Below are 24,124 nucleotides of genomic sequence, written 5' to 3' on the forward strand. Positions count from 1 at the left end.
GCAGAGCCCAATTGTGTCTTTAATGGAATTCATACTAAGCTGCATTTCCAAATACATTTTCCTATGCTTTTAACTCCATTAAAATAAAGATTCATGAACACAAAACAGTAAAATCAGTAAACCAAACTCCACTCCTGCTGGCTAAATAATATTCCTCCGTAAGAATTGGTTGTTGTTGGGACAATTTCTTGGATTTATTGCCTTTCCCGCTTGCTTCTGGCCAGCAGGATCCCCACAAGGCCTGCGGCAGCCAGCACGCCTGCTGCCACACCTACTGTCGTGACTGCACCAGTGACCTGCAGCAGAAGAGAAAGGAGAGCACACTCAGCATCAGGGTGGGACCACGATACCTACACCAGGAAACTACAGCTCAGGAAAGACTCATCTGGCCCAGTCCTCTTCATTTGAATCACAGAGGGAACAAATATTGGCTGGGAGAGGGGATGCCAAGAGGTCAGGCCACCCAGGAAAGAGGAGTGGAGATGTCTGGTGGGCACAGAATGAATGGAAGAACGAAGCCATAGGCGTGATATACAGAGTCAAAGGAGGAAAAGCAGATGCAACCTGTGGGTATTAAAAGCATAATAGGTCGGGCGCAGTGGCTCACACCTGCAATCCTCACACCTTGGGAGGCTGAGATGGGCCAATGGCTTGAGCCCAGGAGTTCAAGACCAGCCTAGGCAACATGGTGAGACCCCATCTCTACAAAAAAATACAGAAAAAAAAAAAAATAGCTGAGTCCAGGTGGTGCACACCTGTAGTCCCAGCTACTCAGGAGGCTGAGGCAGGAAGATCACTTGAGCCCAGGAGGCGGAGGTTGCAGTGAACCAAGATTGCACCACTGCATTCCAGCTTGGGTGACAGAGTGGGTCCCTGTCTTAAAAAATAATAATAATAATTTAAGCAAAAAGCATAATAAAACCCCCAGCAAGGACAGAGGGGCAGTGCCCCAATGTTCTAGGTCAGGGCTGGCTGACTGGGGCCCTTGAGGCAGATATAAAGTTGGGAAATCACCCCTGGGAACTCTCACTACACAGGCTTGAGGGCAGGGAGCTCGCCTGGATTGGTCTCAATGTCCCAGGTGCTGATCCCACTGCCAGGCACAGAGTCGGCACTCATAATTCATCTGCGGAACGAATGCTGGCCCGTGAGGAGCATTGAGGGTGTGCTTTAATGAGTAAGATTGTCTCACTTATGTGCTGGCAGGAAATGGTTCTGCGAAAGGAAGAGGATACTCTGAAAAAAAACCACAGAGATGTGAGGCCGACCCCCGAGGGTTGGTGTGCTCGGCACAGCTTTTGGGAGCTAGCGGAGACAGCCTGCTGCGATCCTGTGGGTCTGCCCCTGCCTGGGCCACTGTCTCTGAGAGACCGGCAGTGGAGCGACTAGGGGAAACAACACAGGGTAGGGGGTGGGGGTGAAGACTGTGAGAATGGCTGCTTTCTAGATATCGGCACTGTGCTGGGAACTCTCCAGGCCCAGTATTTTTGTAATCTGCCTGCCAACTCTAGGAGGTAGTGATTCTAATTGCTACTTTCCAGAGGAGAAGACTGAGGATGGACAGTGTAAAGAACTCACGCAAAGGCCGGGTGCAGTGGCTCACGCCTGTAATCCCAGCACTTTGGGAGGCTGTGGTGGGCAGATCATCTGAGGTCAGGAGTTCGAGACCAGCCTGGCCAACATGGTGAGACCCCCGTCTCTACTAAAAAAACAAAAATTAGCCAGGCATGGTGGCGGGTGCCTATAATCCCAGCTACCCGGGAGGCTGAGGCAGGAGAATTGCTTGAACCCTGGAGGCAGAGGTTGCAGTGAGCCAAGATCACGCCACTGCACTCCAGCGTTGGTGACAGAGTGAGACTATGTCTCAAAAAAAAAAAAAAGAAAAAGAAAAGAAAAAAAGAACTCACACAAAGCCACACAGCTGACAAGTGACAAGGCTCAGATCTGCCTGACTTCCCAACAGGGGCACTTAAGCCCTTCACAGACAGGGAAACAAATATTTAAACCAGCGACCAAACAACAGATTTCTGTGGAGTATCAGTGAATTTGAAGCATGTGAGTGACTGGGGAAAAGAAAGGGGAAAAAAGAACCATTTTATTCAAATACACTCAGAATCGTTTCCAAGTGTCAAAGATAAACAAAGCCAGACATAACTTAAAACAGCAAAAACAGATTTGATTCAGTCTCTACTGACAGCAGGGAAAGAGCTGAGCTCCATTCCAATTTGTGCAGAAGTGACTGACATTTTAAAGGGAGACGGGTGAGCGAGGGCTCAGTAGACTCAGGGAGGTGAAATATTACAAAGGGTTAGTCCCTGAATATGCGATGAGGCCAGCTGTGTCTGCTAGCTAGCAATTATCAAAGTTAGGATTCTACCCTCCCACAGAGACTGGGGACAGAGGCTCTATCCTTCCTGATGATTATATTTCAAAGGACTGGCTCTCAGGTCCTTGAGGAAGACACTTCAGAGTGGTAAGAGATATACAGTCAGCCCTCCATATCCATGGATTCCACATCCATGGATCCAATCAATTGTGGATTGAAAACATTTGGAAAAAAAAATTTTTAAAGAACAAAAAAAAAAATACACATTTTAAAAATACAGTGTAACTACTTACATAGCATTTACACTGCATTGAGTATTGTGAGTAATTATGAGTGGCTCATGCCTGTAATCCTAGCAGTTTGGGAGGCCAAGGCAGGTGGATCACTTGAGCCCAGGAGTTTGCAACCCGTCTGGGCAATATGGTGAAACCCCATTGCCACAAAAAAGAAATACAAAAATTAGCTGGGTGTGGTGGCGTGTGCCTGTAGTCCCATCTACTCAGGAAGCTGAGGTGGGAGGATCCCCTGAGCCCAGGAAGGTCGAGGCTGCAATGAGCTGAGATCATATTTCAGTGAAGCACCTCTGCACTCCAGCCTGGGTGACAGAGTGAGATGCCGTCTCTAAAATAAAATAAGTACATGGGAGGATGTGCACAGGTTGTATGCAAATATCACACCATTTTATCCAAGGGACTTGAGCATCCATGGATTTTGGTGTCCTCAGGGGCTCCTGGAATCAATCCCTCCCTCACCCATGGATACCAAGAGATGGCTGTATCTACGTTTCAAAGGGACAGAGGAAGGATTCATAATTATAAGTCCTTTTTAATAAACAGTCTAAGAAAGGGTCAGGGTCTTTGTCAGGTATTGGTTAGAACAAATGGTAAATTCTCCTGGCAGCAGAGAGCTTTCTTAGGCAGGCATTTATCGGGGGGCTGGGGTCATCCTACGGACACAGACTTATTTTGCTAGAAGCAGTGCTAGAGCTTGGTCATCTATTAGAGCAGGGGCTGGATGGCGTTGTTGTGTGCCAAGAGTCCTGCAGCTTTAACAAGTCCGCTTTCTTATAGAGCGAGAGCTAGAGACAGAGAGAGGAGGGTCTTTCCAGACAGACAGTCAGATGAGAAGGAAGGAGGGAGAGGAAGAAAGAAAAGCAAGTTAATGGGAGACCTGCAGGAGATGAAGTTCAACAAGAGAGGCTCCAGGACAAGGGACAAACTAAATAAAAGAAAACTGCCTCCCCTGAGTCTTCCCCGTTGGCTTGAGTTCTGACCCCTCAGAAGCACAGCAGAGGGCCAACCACTTCCTAAAATTGAGGTCTTCCAGATTGATTTTGTGGCTTCTGCACAGCCTATAGAAGAGCTTTTAGATGCATGATAAGGCAGCTCACCCCCAACCCCCTTCCGACACCCCTCCCATCCAGAGATAGGTCTACCCTCCTCAGCTCAACAGAGGGGAGACCCTGTCAACAGGGTCTGAGTACCAGAGCATGTCCCACCATGCCCCAGTGCCCAGCGTGGCCTGGCAGGCTCTCAGTTAATAGTGTGGGCTCTCTCCTGGGGTACTTGTTTCCAGAAGGTGTGGATTTTCCTTGCCCATCTCCCCTTTATATCACCTCTCCTTCTCCTATCATAAAACAGAACAGCTAAATCCTCCCACACCCTGAATCTATGGTGCACAGGCTAAGGTGTAAACACTCCTAGTCACCAGTAAGGGAGGATTTAAGAATGCATTGCTCCTAAACAGACAGGGCTTCAGAAATGAATAGGCAACCACATCGAGGCTCCTGCCTCATCTGTCTGCCACTTTAGAATGAGAATTCTAAAGTGAGATGGTTATCATACAACTGTGCATTAACACACTCATTTGAATTGAAAAATTGTCAGTTTTTTTCTGAACATCAAAATAAGCCTGATTAGGCTGATTGGTTTGGCAATAACACCTGGCTTGGCTATTTAAACTACACGGAAGACATTTTTCCCTAACTGAATGCACTAAATGTGCAACTCCAAGATTGTGAAGAAAAGATGTACACAAATATGTAATATGCAATATACCAAAATCCGTCCTTTCCTTTACAAATTTTTTACATTTATGATTTTTTTAAAGTGTTTGATGTCATCTAAGAATGTATGAGGGGATATGTGGTTTTTTAAGTTATCTTGGACTGGGTGTGGTGGCTCACGCCTGTAATCCCAAGGGAGGCCGAGTCAAGCAGATTGCTTGAGCCCAGGAGTTCGAGACCCGCCTGGACAACATGGCAAAACCTCGTCTCTACAGAAAAATACAAAAATTAGCCAGGCATAGTGGCACATTCCTGTAGTCCCAGCCGCTCAGGAGACTGAGGTGGGAGGATTGCTTGAGCCCAGGAGGTCGACGCTGCAGTGAGCCATGATCAAACTCCACGTGATATACTGCAGTCTGGGTGACAGAGTGAGACTCTGTATCAAAAAAAAAAAAAAAAGTTTATGAGACCCTGTATCCAAAAGTTGGCCAACTATGGCCCATGGGTCAAATCCAACCTGTGAACTATTTTTGTAAAAAATAAATAATACACTTATAGGAAGACAGTCTCACCTGTTCATTTATATATTTTCTGTGGCTGCTTTTGTGCTGCAAAGCTATGGCAGCACGGTAATAAGACAGAGACCACCTGGCTCACAAAATCTAAGATATTTACTATCTGGCCCTTTACAGAAAAAAATTGCCCAACATGACCTCGGCTTTTCCCCTTCCTGGCTCACGCTGTTCCCTCTGCCTACACTCCTTATTGCCCTGGTTCCCTGGTAATCTCCAGCTCATTTTCTTTCAGATTAATCAAAATAATTAAATCAGGCTGGGCTCAGGTGTTACCTCTTCTACAAAGCCTTCCTTGATCAGGGCCCTTGGAGAGAACACATGTAGGTTTAACTCCCCTGCTCTTCACCATGGCTGACATGGACTAGAGACTCAATAACTAGGAGTTTAATGAATTTGGACAAGTTACTTAAGCACAGTGAGCTTCAGTTTCCCCATCTGTAAAGTGGGAATCATAAAGCCTGCCTCTAGGGCTGTGGAGGGCTGTTTCAGGCTGTGACTCCCTTCTGTGGCCACCCCCCAACCCACTGCACTGGTCTACATTGCCGACTTGCCTATCTCCCCACCCTTGTCCCCACCCCAAATGTGACACCCTCAAGGACAAGGGTTTCATATCTGCTACTTTGTCTTGCTCATGTCTATTTCCATCCCACCCTGGCCCCAGCAGGGACCCAGCCTCTGGCAGCTGAGGGAGTGGCCTGGCTCCTGGGAAGGAAACGCAGGCTGAGGACGCACCTGGTCACTGCGGGAGACGCCATAGCGCAGATCGTTCACGAAGTGCTCGCAGTTATCACTGGTCAGCGAATAAGGCAACTCCTGCCCCACCAACTCCTCTGCCCGCTTGACGATTTTGTTGGAAGGCAGTGGTGTGTATCTGCCATCGTGTTTGTTATTGACCCTGTAGTTGTCTCTCCCAGCCACCACAGACAGCAGTTCCTTCTTCACTATGGCTTTGTTGGTCAGGGCAGACAGGACACTGGCCGCACCAGCTCCAGCAATTTCACCTGTGCAAACAGTGAGTTCAGTCCTGGGCAGGGCCTGGGGGGCTCAGAGCTGGAAGCCAAGCAGCCTCACGGCCCCGAGCACCGTCAAGAAGGAGGAGCTGTGGAAGGACTTGTCCATCCTACCTGGCCTCAAACTTGAAAACAGGGAAGACTGGGTGACTTTGGAGAAGGTCCCTAGGCTCTAGTTTCCTCATTTCTAAAGTAAATAACCTGAGCTCTAAAGGACCACGTGAGTTCAGATATACCTGAAAGAGTCAACAGTCAAGGCAGAGTGGTACAGGGCAAAGAGAGGAGGCAGAAGAGCCCCAGGCCATAGTCCCAACTGCCTCTCACTAGCTTGTGGCTTAGAAAAAGTCACTCCAGGCCAGGTGCCTGTAATCTCAGCACTTTGGAAGGCCAAGGCAGGAGGAACACGTGAGGCCAGGAGTTGCAGACCAGCTTGCACAATATGCTAAAACTCCTGTCTCTAAAAATAAAAATTAAAAAATTAGCTGGGCATGGCAGCACATACCTGTAATTCTAGCTACTCCAGGGGCGAGGCTGGAGGATTGCTTTAGCGCAGAAATTACAGGCTGCAGTGAGCTGTGATTGTGCCGCTACGCTCCAGCCTGGGCAGCAGAGTGACACCTTGTCTCCAAAAAGGTAAAGAAAAGAAAATGTCACTCCATTGCCCTGAGCCAGTGCTGTGAGAGCTCCAGTAGGTGAGGGTGGCATTTTGAAACAGTAGGAAAGGAAACAGCTGAACAAGACAGAAGCCTGTCCCGGGAATCCAGGGTCCCCAGGTCCTGGCCGTGGCTCTCTTGCCGTGTGTCTTCAGAAAAAGCCCTTCTCATCTTGGGACCCTGGTTTCATCATTTTCAAATTAGAGGAACTAGGCCAGGGGATGTCCATGCCCTCCAGCTTTAAATTCTCCAATTGGCCTCTAAAGGGGACCCCAGACTCCCGGGAAGCTGAAATGAAACAGTGGCCAAGTGACAGTACCCAGAACCCTCAGGGAGGGCCTGATGGACGCAGGAGTCTACAATGGACCCTGCTAGAAGCAGCCCAGCTTAGAGAAAGCCTGTTGTAATGTCAGTTTCTGAACAGCCAGTTTATCTAATGGCCAGCTTCTAAACTTACGTGTGCATTCACACTTTCCTTTCCTGATTTTTATTTTCTTTTCCAAAGGACATTTAAACAAATGTCTTGGTCCCAGCTCACTCCAGCTACAGGAGCAGGAATGGGGACCAGAGAGACCCTCTGCCAAGGAGAAAAACAGAGGAGTCAGCACCCAGTCTTGCCTGGATGGACTGCAGATCCTAAAAAGAAGGGGAGCTGAGGAAACAAGATTAATACAGGTATAAAAATATGTCACCAATAATTTATTCTTTTTCATGAGAAAAATACACTGTCTCCTCCATCTCCGACCCTTTGTATCCCCTAACCTGATGTCTCCCCTTCTTGGCTTCTAAGATTCTGTTTTCTGCCCCATAGTTTTCCTATCTCTGCCCCTAGTCTTCCAACATCTCACCTCCTATTTCCACCCGTCGGTCTCCCCCATGCCCCTCTCTTTCCCCTTTTCCTCTCACTCTCCTATTCCTGCCCCTCAGTCTCTCAGTTCTGGGATGGGGTTCTTCCTTCTCCCCAATAGATAGCGCCCTTTCCTGTATTGCTGGTGAGGTACTTTGGACAACAATTCACCAGTTTCTTATTAAACTAAATATTCACTTACCGTATGACCCTACAATCCCACTCCTAGGTATATACCCAGAAGAAATAAAAATCTGTGTTCACACATACAAAAAAAAACCCTGCATGGGAATATTTATAGTGGCTCTAATGATTATTGTAAAGAACTGAAAATCACCCAAATGTCATTCAATGAATAAATAAATGGCAGTAAATCCATACAATGGAATACTATTTAGCAATAAAAAGGAACAAAGTACTAACACATGCTACAACACACATCAACCTCAAATGCATTAAGTTAAAGTAACTGGACACAAAAGACTACATTCTGTATGGTTTCAGTTATATGACATTCTGGAAAAGGCAAAACTATAGGGACAGAGAAAAGACCATAGCTTGCCAGGAGCTGGAGGTGTGAGCGTATATATGGGGGTTGACAACAAAGGGGCATGGGAGAATTTTAGGAGGATGAGGTGTAGTGTCCCCCAATTTTCCCCCACTTTCTTTGTTTGTCCTGACTGAGTAATACAGAATGCCTTGACACTCTGTGACCCAGCTAGCTGCGTGTTGCCCTCTGCAAGCTTGAACCCAAGCTGGAGCCTTTAACATTCATTCCCAGGCACTGATAAAGTTGTTGAGGTTGTTGCATGAAACACTGAAAGAGCAAATGTGTTGCTAAGCACATAGAAACTAGCCCCAGCTTTGAACCAAATTCTTTAAACCCTCGTGTAAACCACATAACCCAACCACCTTGTTCCAGACATTCCTGGGAAGAACATCTACTGTGACACTTCAGCCCTCTGCATATAAGTTCCGCTAATAAATGCTTTGGACTGATCAGCCTGGCATTTAGTGCTTCTTTCTTTGGAATCCGAACTGGCCCCATCTCAGGATTTCCGGGGACAGTCCCCTGAAGAAACTCCCCTGACACCACTTTTGGGGCCACTCCAACCATGGGTTCAGCTAAACAGAGAATATTAGGGAGTTATTCTATAACTAGATTATGGTGATTATGGTGATGGTTACATAGTCATGTGCATTTGTCAAAACTCATAGAATTGCATACTAAAAAGGATAAATTTTACTATTTGTAAATTATTCTTAAATAAGTCTAATTTTTTTAAAACTAAACACATGCACACAGTTAAAGAGAAAGTTTCCCCAAAATGCTAGCTGTAACCATAAACAAAACTCAAGCTATGTCAACATTGTGGACTTATGCTCTGCTTTCTTTAGCATCCCAGTAGACAGAGAAAGTCAGTATTTTTTTAATTTTACTTGGAGAAGTCAACAGTGTACTTGGATAGTATTACTGAGGCTCCCATATACTTTTCACAAGTTTTACATAAAAATTTAAAACCCCTGAAATTTCCCAGAAATGGAATATGTAGATGATTTGTTTCCGTGTTCTTCATCTAAAGAGGACTCAGAAATTTACTCAATATATCTCTTATAACAACTAGCTCATAAGGGGTATAAGATCTTTCAAGATAAGCTTCAACTTTCATAAGAGATGGTTCGTTATCTAGGTCATAATTTAGCTAAAAAAGGAATATTTCTGTGCCCAGAAAGAACACAAATAATATCCAAAATTATCCTTGACCTGTAACAGAAAGACAACTTAGAGATTCCTCAGGCTTGCAGGATATTGCGAGTCCTGGAGCCCAAATTATTCTCTATTGGCCTCTCCACTCTCTTTTTTTTGTGTATGCCAGAAGGCTTGTGGAGAGTATTAACAGTAGGCTGTTCAGTAATAGTGACACACTGGGAACACCCCTGATATGGTTTGGCGTGTCCCCACCCAAAATCTTACCTTGAATTGTAATCCCCATATGTTAAGGGCGGGACCAGGTAGAGGTAATAGGATCATGTGGGTGGTTTCCCTCATGCTGTTCTAATGATAGTAAGTGAATCTCATGAGATCTGATGCTTTGTTTTGTTTTGTTTTGTTTTGTTTTGTTTTGTTTTGTTTGAGACAGAGTCTCACTCTGTCACCCAGGCTGGAGTGCAGTGGTTCAATCTTGGCTTACTGCAACCTCTGCCTCCCAGGTTCAAGTGATTCTCATGACTCAGCCTCCCAAGTAGCTGGGACTACAGGCATGCACCACCACACCGAGCTAATTTTTGAATTTTTTTTTTAGTAGAGATGGGGTTTTGCCATGTTGGCCAAGCTGGTCCTGAACTCCTGACCTCAAGTGATCCACCCACCTCAGTCTCCCAAAGTGCTGAGATTATAGGCATGAACCACTCTGCCCAGCCATCTTCACTCTATTAACTAACCAAAAATAGCACTGAGGAACTTCTTCCATGGAAAATAAAACATGAGAAGACCTTTACTGAACTTAAACGGGCTTTACAGAACCCTTTCACACTAGGACTCCCCAACTATTCTAAGCCCTCTACATGTTTGTCTGTGAATGGAACAATCAGGCTTTTCTCACCCAAAAACATAAAGGAAAAAGTAGACCTATAGCCTATTATAGCCTGTAATTGGACCTAGTAACCAGGGCATATCCAAATTGTTTAAAGGCACATGTCGACATGACCTCACAGTTTCACCACTCAGATACAAATAAGTAAGCTTATGCAGCACTGCTACCTTAAAAGTATGTAAGTCTCTAGTCAACTACAACAGAAAACAATGTACTTCTTCATTTATATAACTATAAACTGAGCTATCATTGCTGTGAGCCAAGCTTCTTGTCATTTTAGTTCAAAGTCTCTGGATTCGAGAACTGTCCTTTTGTATATGCAACAAGCCTTTAAAATTTCTCTAGCTTGATTTGATTTCATTTATATACACATCTATACATAGACATATATGTGTATATATACATATATAAGTATCAGTATTTCTACAACTCTTGAAAAGAGTTGCATATATATCGACATAAATAGATGCTCTGAGTTTCACTTCCCCTGCGACTCAGCCCGTCTGTATGTGTACATATACATATCTTCCTATTAGTCATATTGATAATACGTGTTATGCACTGTATTCTCTCAAGAGTCTTAAATGTTTGTCAGCAGCCACTGACTCATCATGACAATCTCTATAAGAATTATATCTGGGCCGGGCGCAGAGGTTCACACCTGTAATCCCAACACTTTGGGAGGCTGAGGTGGGTGGATCACGAGGTCAAGAGATGGAGACCATCCTGGCCAAAATGGTGAAACCCCGTCTCTACTAAAAATACAAAAAATTAGCTGGGAGTGGTGGCGGGCACCTGTAGTCCCAGCTACTCGGGAGGCTGAGGCAGGAGAATCACTTGAACCCAGGAGGCAGAGGTTGCAGTGAGCCGAGATTGCACCACTGCACTCTAGCCTGGCGACAGAGCAAGACTCTGTCTCAAAAAGAAAAAAAAAAAAAAAAGAGTTAAATCTGTATGTGTACATATACACACACAAACTTGGGCTGGGTCACAGGGAAAGTGAAACTCAGAACATCTATATATGTAGATATATATACATCTATACACATGTATATATATACATCTATATATGTAGATAGATATACATCTATGTGTGTATATATAGATGTGTATATATACATCTGCTGTACAACTATTTTAATGGCTGTATAGCATTCCATTATATACAGGTATATCTATTTTACTTGACCAACCCCCTGCTGTCTTGCACTTGAGTAGTTTCCAGTATTTTGGCATTTTCTTTGATGCCATGATGCTTCAGATGGAAAGGGAGGTTGCTTTAGTCCCTGGCCAGGCCTTGCACCAGTGCTTTCCTGTACCTTCCTTCATTTCATCCCTCCATGAGGTAGGATATAGGGATTCTCATCCCCGCTCTGTAGAAGGTACAGCTGAACTTAGTGATGTGAAGCCGCATGCTCAAGGCACACAGTCTGTAAGCAGAGGAGCCACGATTCCAAACTGGTTCTGTTGAGGTGGGAGTCCTACGCGCTCCTTCCATTATACTATGTGCTCAGTTGTACGCTATCTGAAGGAAGCAACTGCTTCTTACTCTTGCTTGTACCTCCAGAATAACAAATACATAGGAGATCCCATGGAGGGATGCTCACCAACTACAATGAGTTGGTTCAGACTGAACCCCACTCTATAATGGAATAAAAGTCAATAGTCTCTCCACCAATCTACTGCAAAAGAAGAATAGCAGTTGCTACATCTAGCAGGAAAAAGCACAATTCATTCAGCATTATGTATTGAGTGCCTACTCTGCTAGACCCTGAAGTGAGGACAAGCACATAATTGTGCATCTCTTCACATTCTTGATCTCAACGCTTGTGCTTAAAAAGAGAACCCATCCTTACTTGGGGGAGCCAGATGGACCACATAGCCATCTCCCACATAGATGGCCCAGTGCTCATAGCCAAAGCGAGAAATCTCAATCAGGTCTCCAAGTCTCAGTCTTGGTCTGGCCTGCAACAGAAAAACCAGAAACAGGCAGAGGTGAGCCATCTGCAGGAAACATTCTAGGGCCTGACCTGCAAGGAGCCCCAGCTCAGCCTGCAGATTCCCTGTGCTCATCACCTGCAGGAAACAGGAAGGAGGGAGCACTCCTCACATGTGTAGGAAGCACTTCCATTTCCTGGGGCTGCAGGACTGAAAAGGTGCTCTTCAGGGGACAAGGAGGAAATGAAGAGAGTATCTTTGAGGGAGATTTTCATGAATGTGCAGCACAGGAGTGTGATGGAGTGATGTGCCCAGGCTGAGTGGGAGTGCATTTTATGCACGGAGTATGTTTTTGTCAGCTAGTGACTGCATGATTCCGAAGGAAGCCTAAAATGCCTCTTTAAGGGCTGCCATGAGCCTGAGCCCAAGTGATTCCTACAAGTTCTAGAGCTCTGACTTGCAACGCCCAACAGGTCAGAGGCAGGCGGACACTTGACCCACATTACACACCACTCCTTTGGGTGAAAACTATCATTACCCCTACTTGACAATGAGCACATGGAGTCTCAGGAAGGTTAGGTAACTTGCCTAATAAGTAGAAGAGCAGGAATGAAGGGTAGGGCTGAATGTTTCCAACATTAATGCCTTTAACCATCCCAGAATGTCCTAGGCAAGCCCAGGGCAGCTGAAGTCTGAGCTCAGGCTAAAATTAAAGCAAGGGATGGCAGGGTGTGGTTGGAGTTGGTGGTAGGGCAGTGCCCCTCTGGAGGGTGCATGGGTGGGAGGAATGTTGCCCTGGCCACACCCAGAATGGGAGACAGCCCTTGCCACATAAGTGCTGTTTCCGGTATGCTCTGGTGCCACCCCTCCTCCCCCTATCTCAGCTGAGCCAGGCCACAAAGGAGTTGAACTGCTGCTGAGGGTGGTGAGAGTGCCAACCAACTCAAAGTCTGGTGGGGAGCTATAGTTAAAAGTAAAGCCTTTCATTTGAAGTAACTTGGATGGAATTGGAGATCATTATTCTAAGTGAAGTAACTCAGGAATGGAAAACCAAACATCCCATGTTCTCACTCGTAAGTGGGAGCTAAGCTATGAGGATTCAAAGGCATAAGAATCATACAACGGACTCTGGGGACTCAGGGAAAAGGGTGGGAGTGGGTGAGGAATAAAAGACTACACACTGGGGCTGGGTATGGTGGCTCACACCTATAATCCCAGCACTTTGGGAGGCCGAGGTGGGTGGATCGCCTGAGGTCAGAAGTTCGAGACCAGCCTGGCCAACATGGGGAAACCCCATCTCTACTAAAAATACTAAAATTAGCTGGGTATAGTGGCAGGCGCCTGTAATCTCACCCACTTGGGAGGCCGAGGCATGAGAATTGCTTGAACCCGGGAGGCAGGTGTTGCAGTGAGCAGAGATTGTGCCACTGCACTCCAGCCTGGGCGATAGAGTGAGACTCCATCTCAAAAAAAAAAAAAAAAAAAAAGAAAAAAGACTACGCATTGGGTACCGAGTACACTGCTGAGATGATAGATGCACCAAAATCTCAGAAATCACCACTAAAAACTCATTTATGTAACCAAATACCACATGTTCCCCCCACCCAGAACCTTGAAATTTAAAAAAAAGTAAAGCCTTTGACTAGAGGGGTCAAGAGTCAACTTGACCAAATAAGGGACAATTTGAGCATCAAAACATAATAATAATAGTAACTGTACACAAACTGAAACACATCAAGTATGTTAAAACCCACGTGTTCATAAGGATATTTTTTAAAAACACTAGGCATCTTTGGAGGACGGAAAATAATTACCATATTATTCCAAAAGCTGGTAAATAAAGGAAAAGATTCAAGCATTTCCTAACTGAATTGTCCTCAGGGAATGCAATTTAAAACTACAACAAACCCCAAAGCTACAAACCTATACTTGTAAGGTAGCCATAATGTATGCAAAAACAGAAAAATATTTGGAAGAATACCCACCAAGCTGTACAGAGGGGAAAGGCTGTACAGATGGGAAGGATGGTCAAAGGGGACATTAGTTTTTATGCTAATAGTTTTGGTTTTTGGCTTTTGGCTCTTTTTGAGACATGATCTCACTTTGTCACCCAGGCTGGTGTGCAGTGGCACTATCACAGCTCACTGCAGGAAGCCTCAACCTCCCCAGCTCAAGTGATCCTCCCACCTCAGCCTCCCGAGAAGCTAGGACTATAAGCACATACCATTATCCCTGGCTAATTTTAATGTTTTTTGTAGAGATGGGATCTCACTATGTTGCCCAGGCTAGAGTTTTGGTTTTTCAAACAAAGTGAATGTGTTCACATATTCCTCATGGAATTAAATACATTCTTTCTTTTTTAAGTTGAAGCTTTAGAGTCAGACCCTCCTAAGTTCGAATTCCCTCTCTGACTTTTGGGTAGCCCCCTCTCTAATACTTACCAGAATATCATTCCTCCTATCTGTGAAGTTGGCAGTAATTATGCCTACTTCATAGGATTGCTTATTAACTACCTGGTGTGGATTAAATAAAAGTATTTAGCATGGTGTCTGGACCACTGAGCACTTGGGAAATGTGGCTGCTATTGGGCCTGAAGGAAGAAGGAACCTAAGAAGGAATTGGAGGCAAGAAGGGAAAGTAGAGGGACTGGCCCTGCCTGGAGGCGAGGGAGACAGAGCCCTTTCTGACAGCCCCCATTGCCACCCACACAGCTGGAGCCCTTTCCCTGGACCCTCCCTCGCCAGCTCATCCCACCCACTGAGGATGATGTGACAGAGGAGGTGGCCTGTGCAGTAAACCAAGTGCTGCTCTCCCTGAACCCACCATTCCTGCCTTCAGGAGGCTTAGCAGAGCCACTGGGAGTGTGGCCAGAGGAGGGCTTGGAAAAGCATAAACCCAAACTTTGGCCGCAGTGGAACCAGACCCCATGCAGCAGCTGAGGCTGGGGAGCCTCCAGGGTCATAACCCAGCGCCATGGTTCCTTCCCACAGTGTCTGAGAGAGCTAGACCCCCAGAACTCAGCATGTGCCCATGTGCCCTCCATGCCAGAGCTATAGACCAGCAAGGAGAACATACATAATCACCACTAACAGGGTGGTTGTTCCTCAAATCAAAGCTTTAAAACGCTTTCTGGGGACTTACCAAAGCCATCCTTCCTTTGAGATGATGTCTTGTGTGTTGCTGACTCTGTGTCCAGCCTTAAATTAGCTCTGAGTTTCACTTTCCCTGTGACCCAGCCCATATACAACTATTTCAGAACGTAGGCCAGGTGCGGTGGCTCACACCTGTAATCCCAGCACTTTGGCAGAGGCGGGAGGATCACAAGGTCAGGAGATCGAGACCATCCTGACTAACACGGTGAAACACCGTCTCTCCTAAAAAATAGAAAAAATTAGCTGGGCGTGGTGGTGGGTGCCTGTAGTCCCAGCTACTCGGGAGGCTGAGGCAGGAGAATGGCATGAACCCGGGAGGCGGACCTTGCAGTGAGCAGAGATCATGCCACTGCACTCTAGCCTGGGCGACAGGGTGAGACTCAGTCAAAAAAATAAAACAAAAAACAAAAAACAACAGAACGTAGATCAAGGTTCATGTAAAATTTTCCCTGTCTTCAAACAGGGGCGGAGCACATATCAAGTAGGCAAGGCGGCATGAAAATCAGCCAGATAGAAGAGGAATCAGAGCTCAGGATATAGATTGAGAAGGACTTAGTGGCAGTGTGGTCAGGGGCACAGCTGACAATCACCAAGTTTCAGGTGGAACAAGCAAGATCCAGTGGTTGTGGGGGCAAGGGAGGATATAGAGATGGAGACCATGGGGGAAAATTTCAAAAAGGAAAGAGGAGCCCCAGAGAGACTGAGATTCCCATCTCCAAATTGGGAATGATGGTTGCCAGGACAGGCAAACATTTCCACCAACCTCAAATCCCATGGCCCTAGACAAATTGTATTATTGGAGGTACATTCCTCTACCTGGAAACATAGTGAGCCTGCTTGGACAGCAGTATAGAAACCACTCTCCCCTTTCTGCCTCTCACCCACAGTTCAGAAACACTCATTCCACACCAAATGGAAACCAAAACCCAGTACTGGGTGTGTAGAGGTTGCTTCTTTGAGGCACCTGCATGCTTATCTCACCCAAGCTCCAAATAAGTATCTCTTCTGTCATCTACATATAGTTGTCCGGTCCTGAGCAAACTGGACAGGAAGGGGTGGGTGGGGCTGGGGGGAGCTGAGCATCCTCACTGTGAGGCATGGGGGCAAGGACCAATAACTTACTCTCTTCAGGCTATAAACAAACAAACAAAGCACTTTAGTGTGGGGATGCAGATGGACTGGAGCCAGAACTGGAAAACTCTTTGGGAGCCACAGCACCTCTGCATGACCAGCTACTCCCTCAGCTCACGTGGTCACGTGGTCTTGCTCCATGGAGACGGCCTCTCTCAGCACCTCCACTCCATTCTCCTCTGGGTTGCAGTGGGACAATCTTCAAAGTATTCCTTCTGGAGGGAGACAGTGGGGTTGGCTTGGCTAATTATCTCCTGCCCCATTGTCCAGAGCCCTCTGGGCCGGTCCCACCCGGGCTTGCTGATCATCTTTTTAGGGGCTGACCTCCAGTCCGGCAATCTCAGTTCATCCTATGCCTGCCCTCCCCTTGCAACCACATCACACCCCTGTCTCCCTGGGCAGGAGGGCTTCCACCTGCTGTCCGCTGAAGGGATCTCAGGTGGGTTGGCACAATGACCAACCAGACCATGCAGGGCGGAGTTGGGGAGGAACATCACTGTACTCATGCTGGGGCTCGTGGCTTTTCACCGAATCCAAGCTGTTCAGAGTGTCAGGAAATTATGTCCAGGAGCTATAGGAAAGGAGAGTCTGCAAATCAAGGGCCGGTGGACTGAGAATTCTCTGTCTCCCTACTGTTCATGCTGAGCAGGAAAGGTGACAAAGTTCTACTGACACAGAACAGGGTAGGGCAGGCCACACCCAACCTGCTGGTGAGCTCTAGGCCTACAGCCTGGAATACTTACATTTTTGTTCGCATATACGCTCTCTATATTTGTTTAATTGTATAAAAGGCTATAAAAGGAAAGATAAGCCTCCATTCTCCCCACCTCCAGCCTCCAGCCTCCAGCAACCCAGTTCTCCTTTCTAGAAGCAGTGTTATCTTTCTATGTATATGCCAGGAATATCTTGGTCTACATATAATTTTAATGGGCTTTGGCCGGGCACAGTGGCTGATGCCTGTAATCCCAGCACTTTTGGAGGCCAAGGTGCGTGAATCACTTGAGGTCAGAAGTTCGAGACCAGCCTAGCCAACATGGCAAAACCCCGTCTCTACTAAAAATACAAAAAATTAGCCGGGCTTGGTGGCACGCACCTGTAGTCCCAGCTGCTCGGGAAGCTGAGGCACGAGAATCACTTGAACCTGGGAGGCAGAGGTTGCAGTGAGCCAAGATCATGCCACTGCCCTCCAGCCTGGGTTACAGAGAGAGACTATGTCTCAGAAATAAATAAATAAATAAATAAATAAATAAATAAATAAATAAATAAATAAATAAATAAAGGATTTTATTAAATCTTATATCCATATAGAAGAATAATTGCAACGTAAGTATAAAACACTAGAAATAATAACAAATCAAGTACCAATAAACCTAGTTGAAGAAATAGAAAATAACCAGTTTCTTAAATAAGCCCTGTGTCCCACAAAAACCTGTCCACAGATGTTCATAGCAGCCATGGTGGTTAATTTGACGTGTCAATCTGACAGGGCCATGGGGTGCCCAGATGCTGTGTGATTTCTGGGCATGTCTGTGAGGTGCTTCCAGATGAGATCAGCATTTGAATTGGTGGAATGGGTAAAGCAGATGACCCTCCCTTATGTGAGTGGGGAGCATCAATCTGTTGAGGGCTTGAATAGAACAAAGCTAGAGGAATGAGGAATTCATCCCCTTTTTGTCTGCCTCACTGCTTGTGTTGAGACAGCTCACCTCATCTTCTGCCCTCATACTGGGATTTGCACTATCGGCTCCCTGGATTCCCAGGTCTTTTGACGCAGACGGAATGATACCACTGCCTTTCCTGAGTCTCCAGGGTCTCTAGCCTGCAAACAGCAGATGGTGGGACTTCTCAGCCTCCGTGATTGCTGCAGGAGCTAATTTTTTGTAAGAAATCTTGATGGGGCCGGGCATGGTGGCTCACGCCTGTAATCCCAGCACTTTGGGAGGCCGAGGCGGGCGGATCACGAGGTCAGGAGATTGAGGCCATCCTGGCTAACTCGGTGAAAACCCGTCTCTACTAAAAAATACAAAAAAAAAAAAAAAATTAGCCAGGCGTGGTGGCGGGCACCTGTAGTTCCACCTACTCCAGAGGCTGAGGCAGGAGAATGGCGTGAACCCAGGAGGCGGGGCTTGAAGTGAGCAAAGATGGCGCCACTGCACTCCAGCCTGGGCAGCAGAGCGAGACTCCGTCTCAAAAAAAAAAAAAAGAAATCTTGATAGATAGATAACCTCCCATTTGTTCTGTTTCTCTGAAGAACCCTGACTAATACTCAGCATTATTCATAATTGCCAAAAGGTGACACACCCAAATGTTCATCAACTGATGAATAAATAACAAAATGTGGTATATTTGTATGATGTAATATTATTCAGCCATAAAAAGGAAGTACTGATACATGCTAAAATATAGAGGAAGCTTGAAAACATGATAAGTGAAAGAAGCTGGTCACAAAAGCCATATAGTATATGATTCCATTTATTTGAACTGTCAAGAATGGGAAAACACACAGAGACATAAAGTAAATTCATGATTGTAATGATTATTTAGGGATGGAAGGGCTAGGGGATTCAGGTTCAGTATTTCTTTTTAGGTGATGAGAAGGTTTTAAAGCTGATTGTGGTAATGGTTTCATAACTGTGAATATGCTAAAGGGCATTGAATTATATACTTTAGTAAGTGAACTATATGGTACTGAGGCAGGATAGATAGTCAAGGAGATGACCACGTCCTTGGGACATGGCAACCACACTGTCAACAGCACAATGAGCCCTGTAACCATGTTCATTGGGACACAGCAACCGCACCAACAACACAACAAACCTCAGCACTCACGTTGTAATCAAGCTCATCCAAGCAGAACTATCTTCACTGGGGACTTTCCCCTGTAGAGAGCATGTGCATTTTCACTTTGCTTGTCCTCAGAATGACCCTTTGCTCATTATAATAGTAAAAAACACACCCCTGGGTAGAGATTTAAGACGGTAATGAGGCATGCAATGTATGAACAAGCATGTACAGCAACTGCTCATGTGCACCCAGAGGACCACCCAGAACATGCTTACTAGGAACACACCTCTTCCCACCCCCTATGAATAATCATGTAAGACTCTCATAAAGAGAGTTCCCTTCAGAGCCAGTCTTTGCTGACTCACTCTTGATTAGCCCACTCTGACTTATCTTTCAGAGTGTACCTTTCAGAGTGTATCTTTCAGAGTTTTATCTTTGCACTACTTTCAGCTGTTTCTTTTTACACTCACCTTTCAGAGTGTTCTTTCTCTTTTGCAATAAATTGCTTTCTGTTGTTCCTCTACAGTTGTGTCTCTTGTTAAAATTATTTTAACCAAGAAGACAAGAACAGAGGTGTCACAATCACCGTCAATAGTCTATAAATTATACCTCAATGAAGCTATTAGCAAAAAAATTAACCCTGTGTTCCTCTTCCTCCTAATGCAGTTGTAGCCACTCTCCTGAATTTTGTCTCTATTGTCCTATTGATTTTTAAATTTTTTATAAACACATCCCTTAATAATATATAAATGTAATCCTTAACAATATACATTTAGTTTATAATTTTTAAAGTTTGTAAGTGTAGAATCAAACATCAAGCATTCCATAACAATTTTTTTGGTTCAATATTAGGTTTCATACCCATGTTGATTGGCCATAGCTATTCATTCATTTGCATGGTATTCCCATGTGGCAAATGGGAATGTGCCACAGTTTACTTATCCTGACTCCTGTCAACAATCACTGGGGGTTGTATATAGTCCATTCTCACACTGCTATGAAGAAATACCCAAGACTGGCTGATTTATAAAGGAAAGAGGTTTAATTGACCCACAGTTCCGCATTGCTCGGGGGCCTCAGGAAACTTACAATCATGGCAGAAGGCAAAGGAGAAGCAGGCACCTTCTTCACAGGGCAGAAGGATGGAGTGAGTGCAAGCAGAGGAAATGCCAGATTCTTATAAAACCACCAGATTGGCCAGGTGCGGTGGCTCATGCCTGTAATCCCAGCACTTTGGGAGGCCGAGGCAGGTGGGTCATGAGGTCAAGAGATCAAGACCATCCTGACCCACACAGTGAAACCCCATCTCTACTAAAAATCCAAAAATTAGCTGGGTTTGGTGGTGCACACCTGTAGTCCCAGCTACTCAGGAGGCTGAGTCATGAGAATCGCTTGAACCCGGGAGGCAGAGGTTGCAGTGAGCCAAGATCGCACCACTGCACTCTGGCCTGGTGACAGGGCAAGACTCCATCTCAAAAATAAATAAATAAAAATAAGATCTCACAAGATTCACGTACCATCATTAGAACAGCATGGGGGAACCACCCCCATGACCCCATTACCTCCACCTGGTCCCGCCTTTGACATGTGGGAATTACAATTCAAGATGAGATTTTGGGTGAGGACACCACCAAACCATATTAGGAGTGTTCCCAGTGTGTCACCATTACTGAACAGGTTACTGTTAATATGCTCCATAGTATGTTTTGATAAACAGATGTTCTTATCTAATGTAATGAAATTTATCTCTTTGTACCTTACTTTTTGTCTTTATTTTTTGTGCTTATGAACTACAGCAAGGTCATAAAGATATTCTCCTGTATTTGCTTCTAAAAATTGACATTTGGCCAGGCACAGTGGCTCACACCTGTAATCCCAGCACTTTGGGAGGCCGAGGTGGGTGGATCACCTGAGGTCAGGAGTTCAAAACCAGCCTGGCCAACATGGTGAAACCCATCTCTACTAAAAATACAAAAATTAGCCAGGCGTGGTGTTGCATGCCTGTAATCCCAGCTACTCAGGGGCTGAGACACAAGAATTGCTTGAACCCAGGGGGCAGAGGTTGCAGTGAGCCAAGATCATGCCACTGCACTCCAGCCTGGGCAACAGAGCAAGACTCTGTCTCAAAAATAAAATAAAAATAAAAATTGACATTTGTCCTTCACATATAAGTCTAAAATTCTCCCCAAACTGACCTTTTCTGTGCAGTGCAAAGTCCATGTGGTTATATGTGAATACCATTTACTAGTTAGGGATCAACAAACTATAGCCCACAAGCAAATGGAGCCCTTCACCTGTTTTTGTTTTGTTTATAATAGACACTGGGTCTCACTATGTTGCCCAGCTCAAATAATCCTCCTGCCTCAGCCTCCCAAAGTGCTGGGATTATAGGTGTGAACCACCATGCCTGGTCTCCTTCACGTGTTTTTGCACAGCCCAGTAGCTAATAATGGTTTCTGCATTTTAAATGGCTGAGAAAAATAAAAAGAAAGCTAATAACTCATGACCCATGAAAATTATATGAAATTTAAATCTCAATGCACATAAAGTTTTATTAGAACATATCCATGATCATTTGTTCACATACAGTATTGTCAATAGCTGCTCTTACACTACCACAGCAGAGGTGACTAATTACAACAGACGCTGTGAACACCACATAAGGCTGTCTAGCCCTTACCAAAAAAGTTTGCCAATCCCTCAATAGTTCATCCTTTCCCCCCATGATCTGCAGTACTGTCTCTGTTGTAAATTAGAGTTTCATTTATTTGTGGGTCTGTTTTGGAAATTTGGCTCAATCCATTGGTCAATTTAACTATCTCTGCACCAAAAATACACTATCTTGATCACAATAATAATTTATAATAAGCCTTAATAATAACACAAGTCTCCCTGCCTGATGTTCCTTCTTTGTTAATGAAATAGCTAACCCTGCGTCTCTACTTTTCCAAATACATTTCAGAATCTGGCTTCCAATTCCAGGAAAGACCTTGTTGGGATTTGGTTTGGAATCACATTGAATCTATAGGTGAATTTTGAAAGAAACTGACATACTTATGCCATTGAGGCTTCCTATCCATGAATGATATATCTCTCTCCGTTTATGAGGTCTTCTTCAATGTCCTTCAATATTTTCTCCATAAAGGTCTCACTCATTTGTTACCATAATCCTTGGTAAAACTCACCTGTACAACCATCCAGGCACACCATTTCTTTGTGGAAAAAGTGTTAACTACTGATTTATCCTTTAATGAGCAAAGGACCGCTTAGATTTTTAAATTTTTTCTTGGTTCAATTTTGATGACATTTTTCTTGGAATGTATCAATTCCATCAAAATTCTCCATTTTTTTGTAATTATTTATCAATATTTGTTTTTGCTGGTTTAATCTCTATAGCATCTATAGTTGTGGTCTCTTTTTTACTCCTAAATCATTTGCTGTGCCTTCTCTCTTTTATATGCTTGTTTTTCTTCATTTATTTTTGCTCATATCTTTGTATTGTCTTCCCCTTTTTCTGTCTTCTTAAATTGGATAATTAACTCCTTAACTTGCACCTCTCCTTCCTTTCTTTCTTTTTCTCTTCTTCTTTTGCTTTCTTTCTCTTTTTCTTTTCTTTTCTCCAGGGTAGTATTGAACGCCTAGCCTCAAGCGATCCTCCCACCTCAGCCTCGCAAAATGCTGGGATTACAGGCATAAGCCACCATACCCAGTCACCTTTTTCTTTCTTAATGTAAGGATTTATGCTATAAAATTTTTTCTAAGCACCCCTTTAGCTGCATGGTCCAAATATTGGTATCTAGTATTTTTATTATCATTCAGCTCTAAATATTATCTAACTCCCATTAGTTTTCTTTTTTTGACTCATAATGTATCTAGCAGTATTTTCTAAAATTCCTGAAAATATAGGGTTTTTCTGGTTATCTCTTGCTATTGATTCCTGAATTAATTGCATTACGGTTAAAGAAGATTATTTCTATGTTACTAATCTAAAATTTGTTGGCTTGCTTTAAGACCCAAGATATGCTCAGCTCTCATCAATATTCCATGTGTGCCGTTGAAAAGAATCTGTATTCCACAATTATATTATATATGGTCATTAAGTAAGCTTGTTGATAAATTTTCTATGTCTTTATAGACTTTTATGTTTCCTTCCTTCATCAGTTCCTTAGAAAGGTGTATTTAGATCTCCCACTATGATGGTGTTTGTCCTCTCCAAAATTCATGTTGAAACTTAATCCCAAATGTGGCAGTATTGAAAGATGGGGATTTTGGCAGGGTGTGGCGGTTCATGCCTGTAATCCCAACCCTTTGGGAGGCCGAGGCGGGCAGATCAGCTGAGGTCAAGAGTTCAAGATTAGCCTGGCCAACTTGGTGAAACCCCATCTCTACTAAAAATAGAAAAATTAGCCAAGCATGGTGGCACATGCCCATAATCCCAGCTACTCAGGAGGCTGAGGCAAGAGAATTGCTTGAACCCAGGAGGCAGAGGTTGCAGTAAGTGGAGATCCCACCACTACACTCCAGCCTGGGTGATAGAGTGAGACTCTAGCTCAAAAAAAAAAAAAAAAAAAAAAGGAAGAAGGGAAAGGAAGGAGAGGAGAGAAGAGGAGAGGGGAGGGGAGGAGAAGGAAGGGGAGGGGAGGGGAGGGGAGGGGAGCGGACGGAGGGGAGGGGAGGGGAGGCGAGGGAAGGGGAGAAGAAAAGAAAAAAAGAGAGAAAAAGAAAGAAAGAGAAAAGAAAAAGAAAGAGGAAGGAAGGAAGGAAAAGAAAGAGGAAGGAAGGAAAGAAGGAAAAGAAAGAAAGGAGGAGGAAGGAAAGGGAGGGAGGGAGGGGGAGGAAGAGAGAGAGAAAGAAAGAGAGAGAGAGAGGAAGGAAGGAAGGAAGAAGGGAGGGAGGGAGAGAAGAAGGGAGGGGAAGGAAGGAAGAGAGAGAGAAAGAGAAAGGAAGGAAAGAAAGGAAGAAAGAGAGAGGAAGGAAGGGAGGGGGGAAGGGAAGGAAGGAAGGAAGGAATGAAGAGAAAGAAAGAAAAAGAGAAAGAGGAAGAAAGAAAGAGAAAGGGAGGAAGGAAGGAAGGGAAAAGAAAGAAGAAAAAGAAAGGAAGAAAGAAAG

The 24,124-nt window shown here is 44.8% G+C and overlaps 1 protein-coding gene across 1 annotated transcript; it reads right to left on the reverse strand.

Moving 5' to 3' along the window:
• On the reverse strand, positions 1-22,225 carry PLAAT2 (phospholipase A and acyltransferase 2). The gene is made up of 5 exons (XM_058439706.1): positions 22,201-22,225; positions 16,350-16,474; positions 11,867-11,975; positions 5,639-5,907; positions 1-296 (listed from the first exon to the last, which is right to left on the reverse strand). The coding sequence occupies exons 1-5, from the start codon at positions 22,223-22,225 to the stop codon at positions 195-197; spliced, it is 630 nt and encodes a 209-aa protein (XP_058295689.1). The 3' UTR covers positions 1-194.
• Positions 22,226-24,124: the final 1,899 nt, after the last annotated feature.

This window comes from Hylobates moloch, unplaced genomic scaffold (genome assembly GCF_009828535.3).
Source record: "Hylobates moloch isolate HMO894 unplaced genomic scaffold, HMol_V3 SCAFFOLD_5, whole genome shotgun sequence".
NCBI classification, from domain to species: Eukaryota; Metazoa; Chordata; class Mammalia; order Primates; family Hylobatidae; genus Hylobates; species Hylobates moloch.

What these genes read in the sequence shown, in the direction of transcription:
- PLAAT2 (XM_058439706.1), bottom strand. Translation starts at nt 22,225, where the DNA reads ATGGTGTGCCTGGATGGTTGTACAG. An exon ending in GTGCCTGGATGGTTGTACAG is followed by an intron (nt 16,475 to 22,200) that starts GTGAGTTTTACC and finishes GGAGATAATTAG; the next exon opens with CCAAGCCAACCCCACTGTCT. An exon ending in GAGCAAGACCACGTGACCAC is followed by an intron (nt 11,976 to 16,349) that starts GTGAGCTGAGGG and finishes TTTCTGTTGCAG; the next exon opens with GCCAGACCAAGACTGAGACT.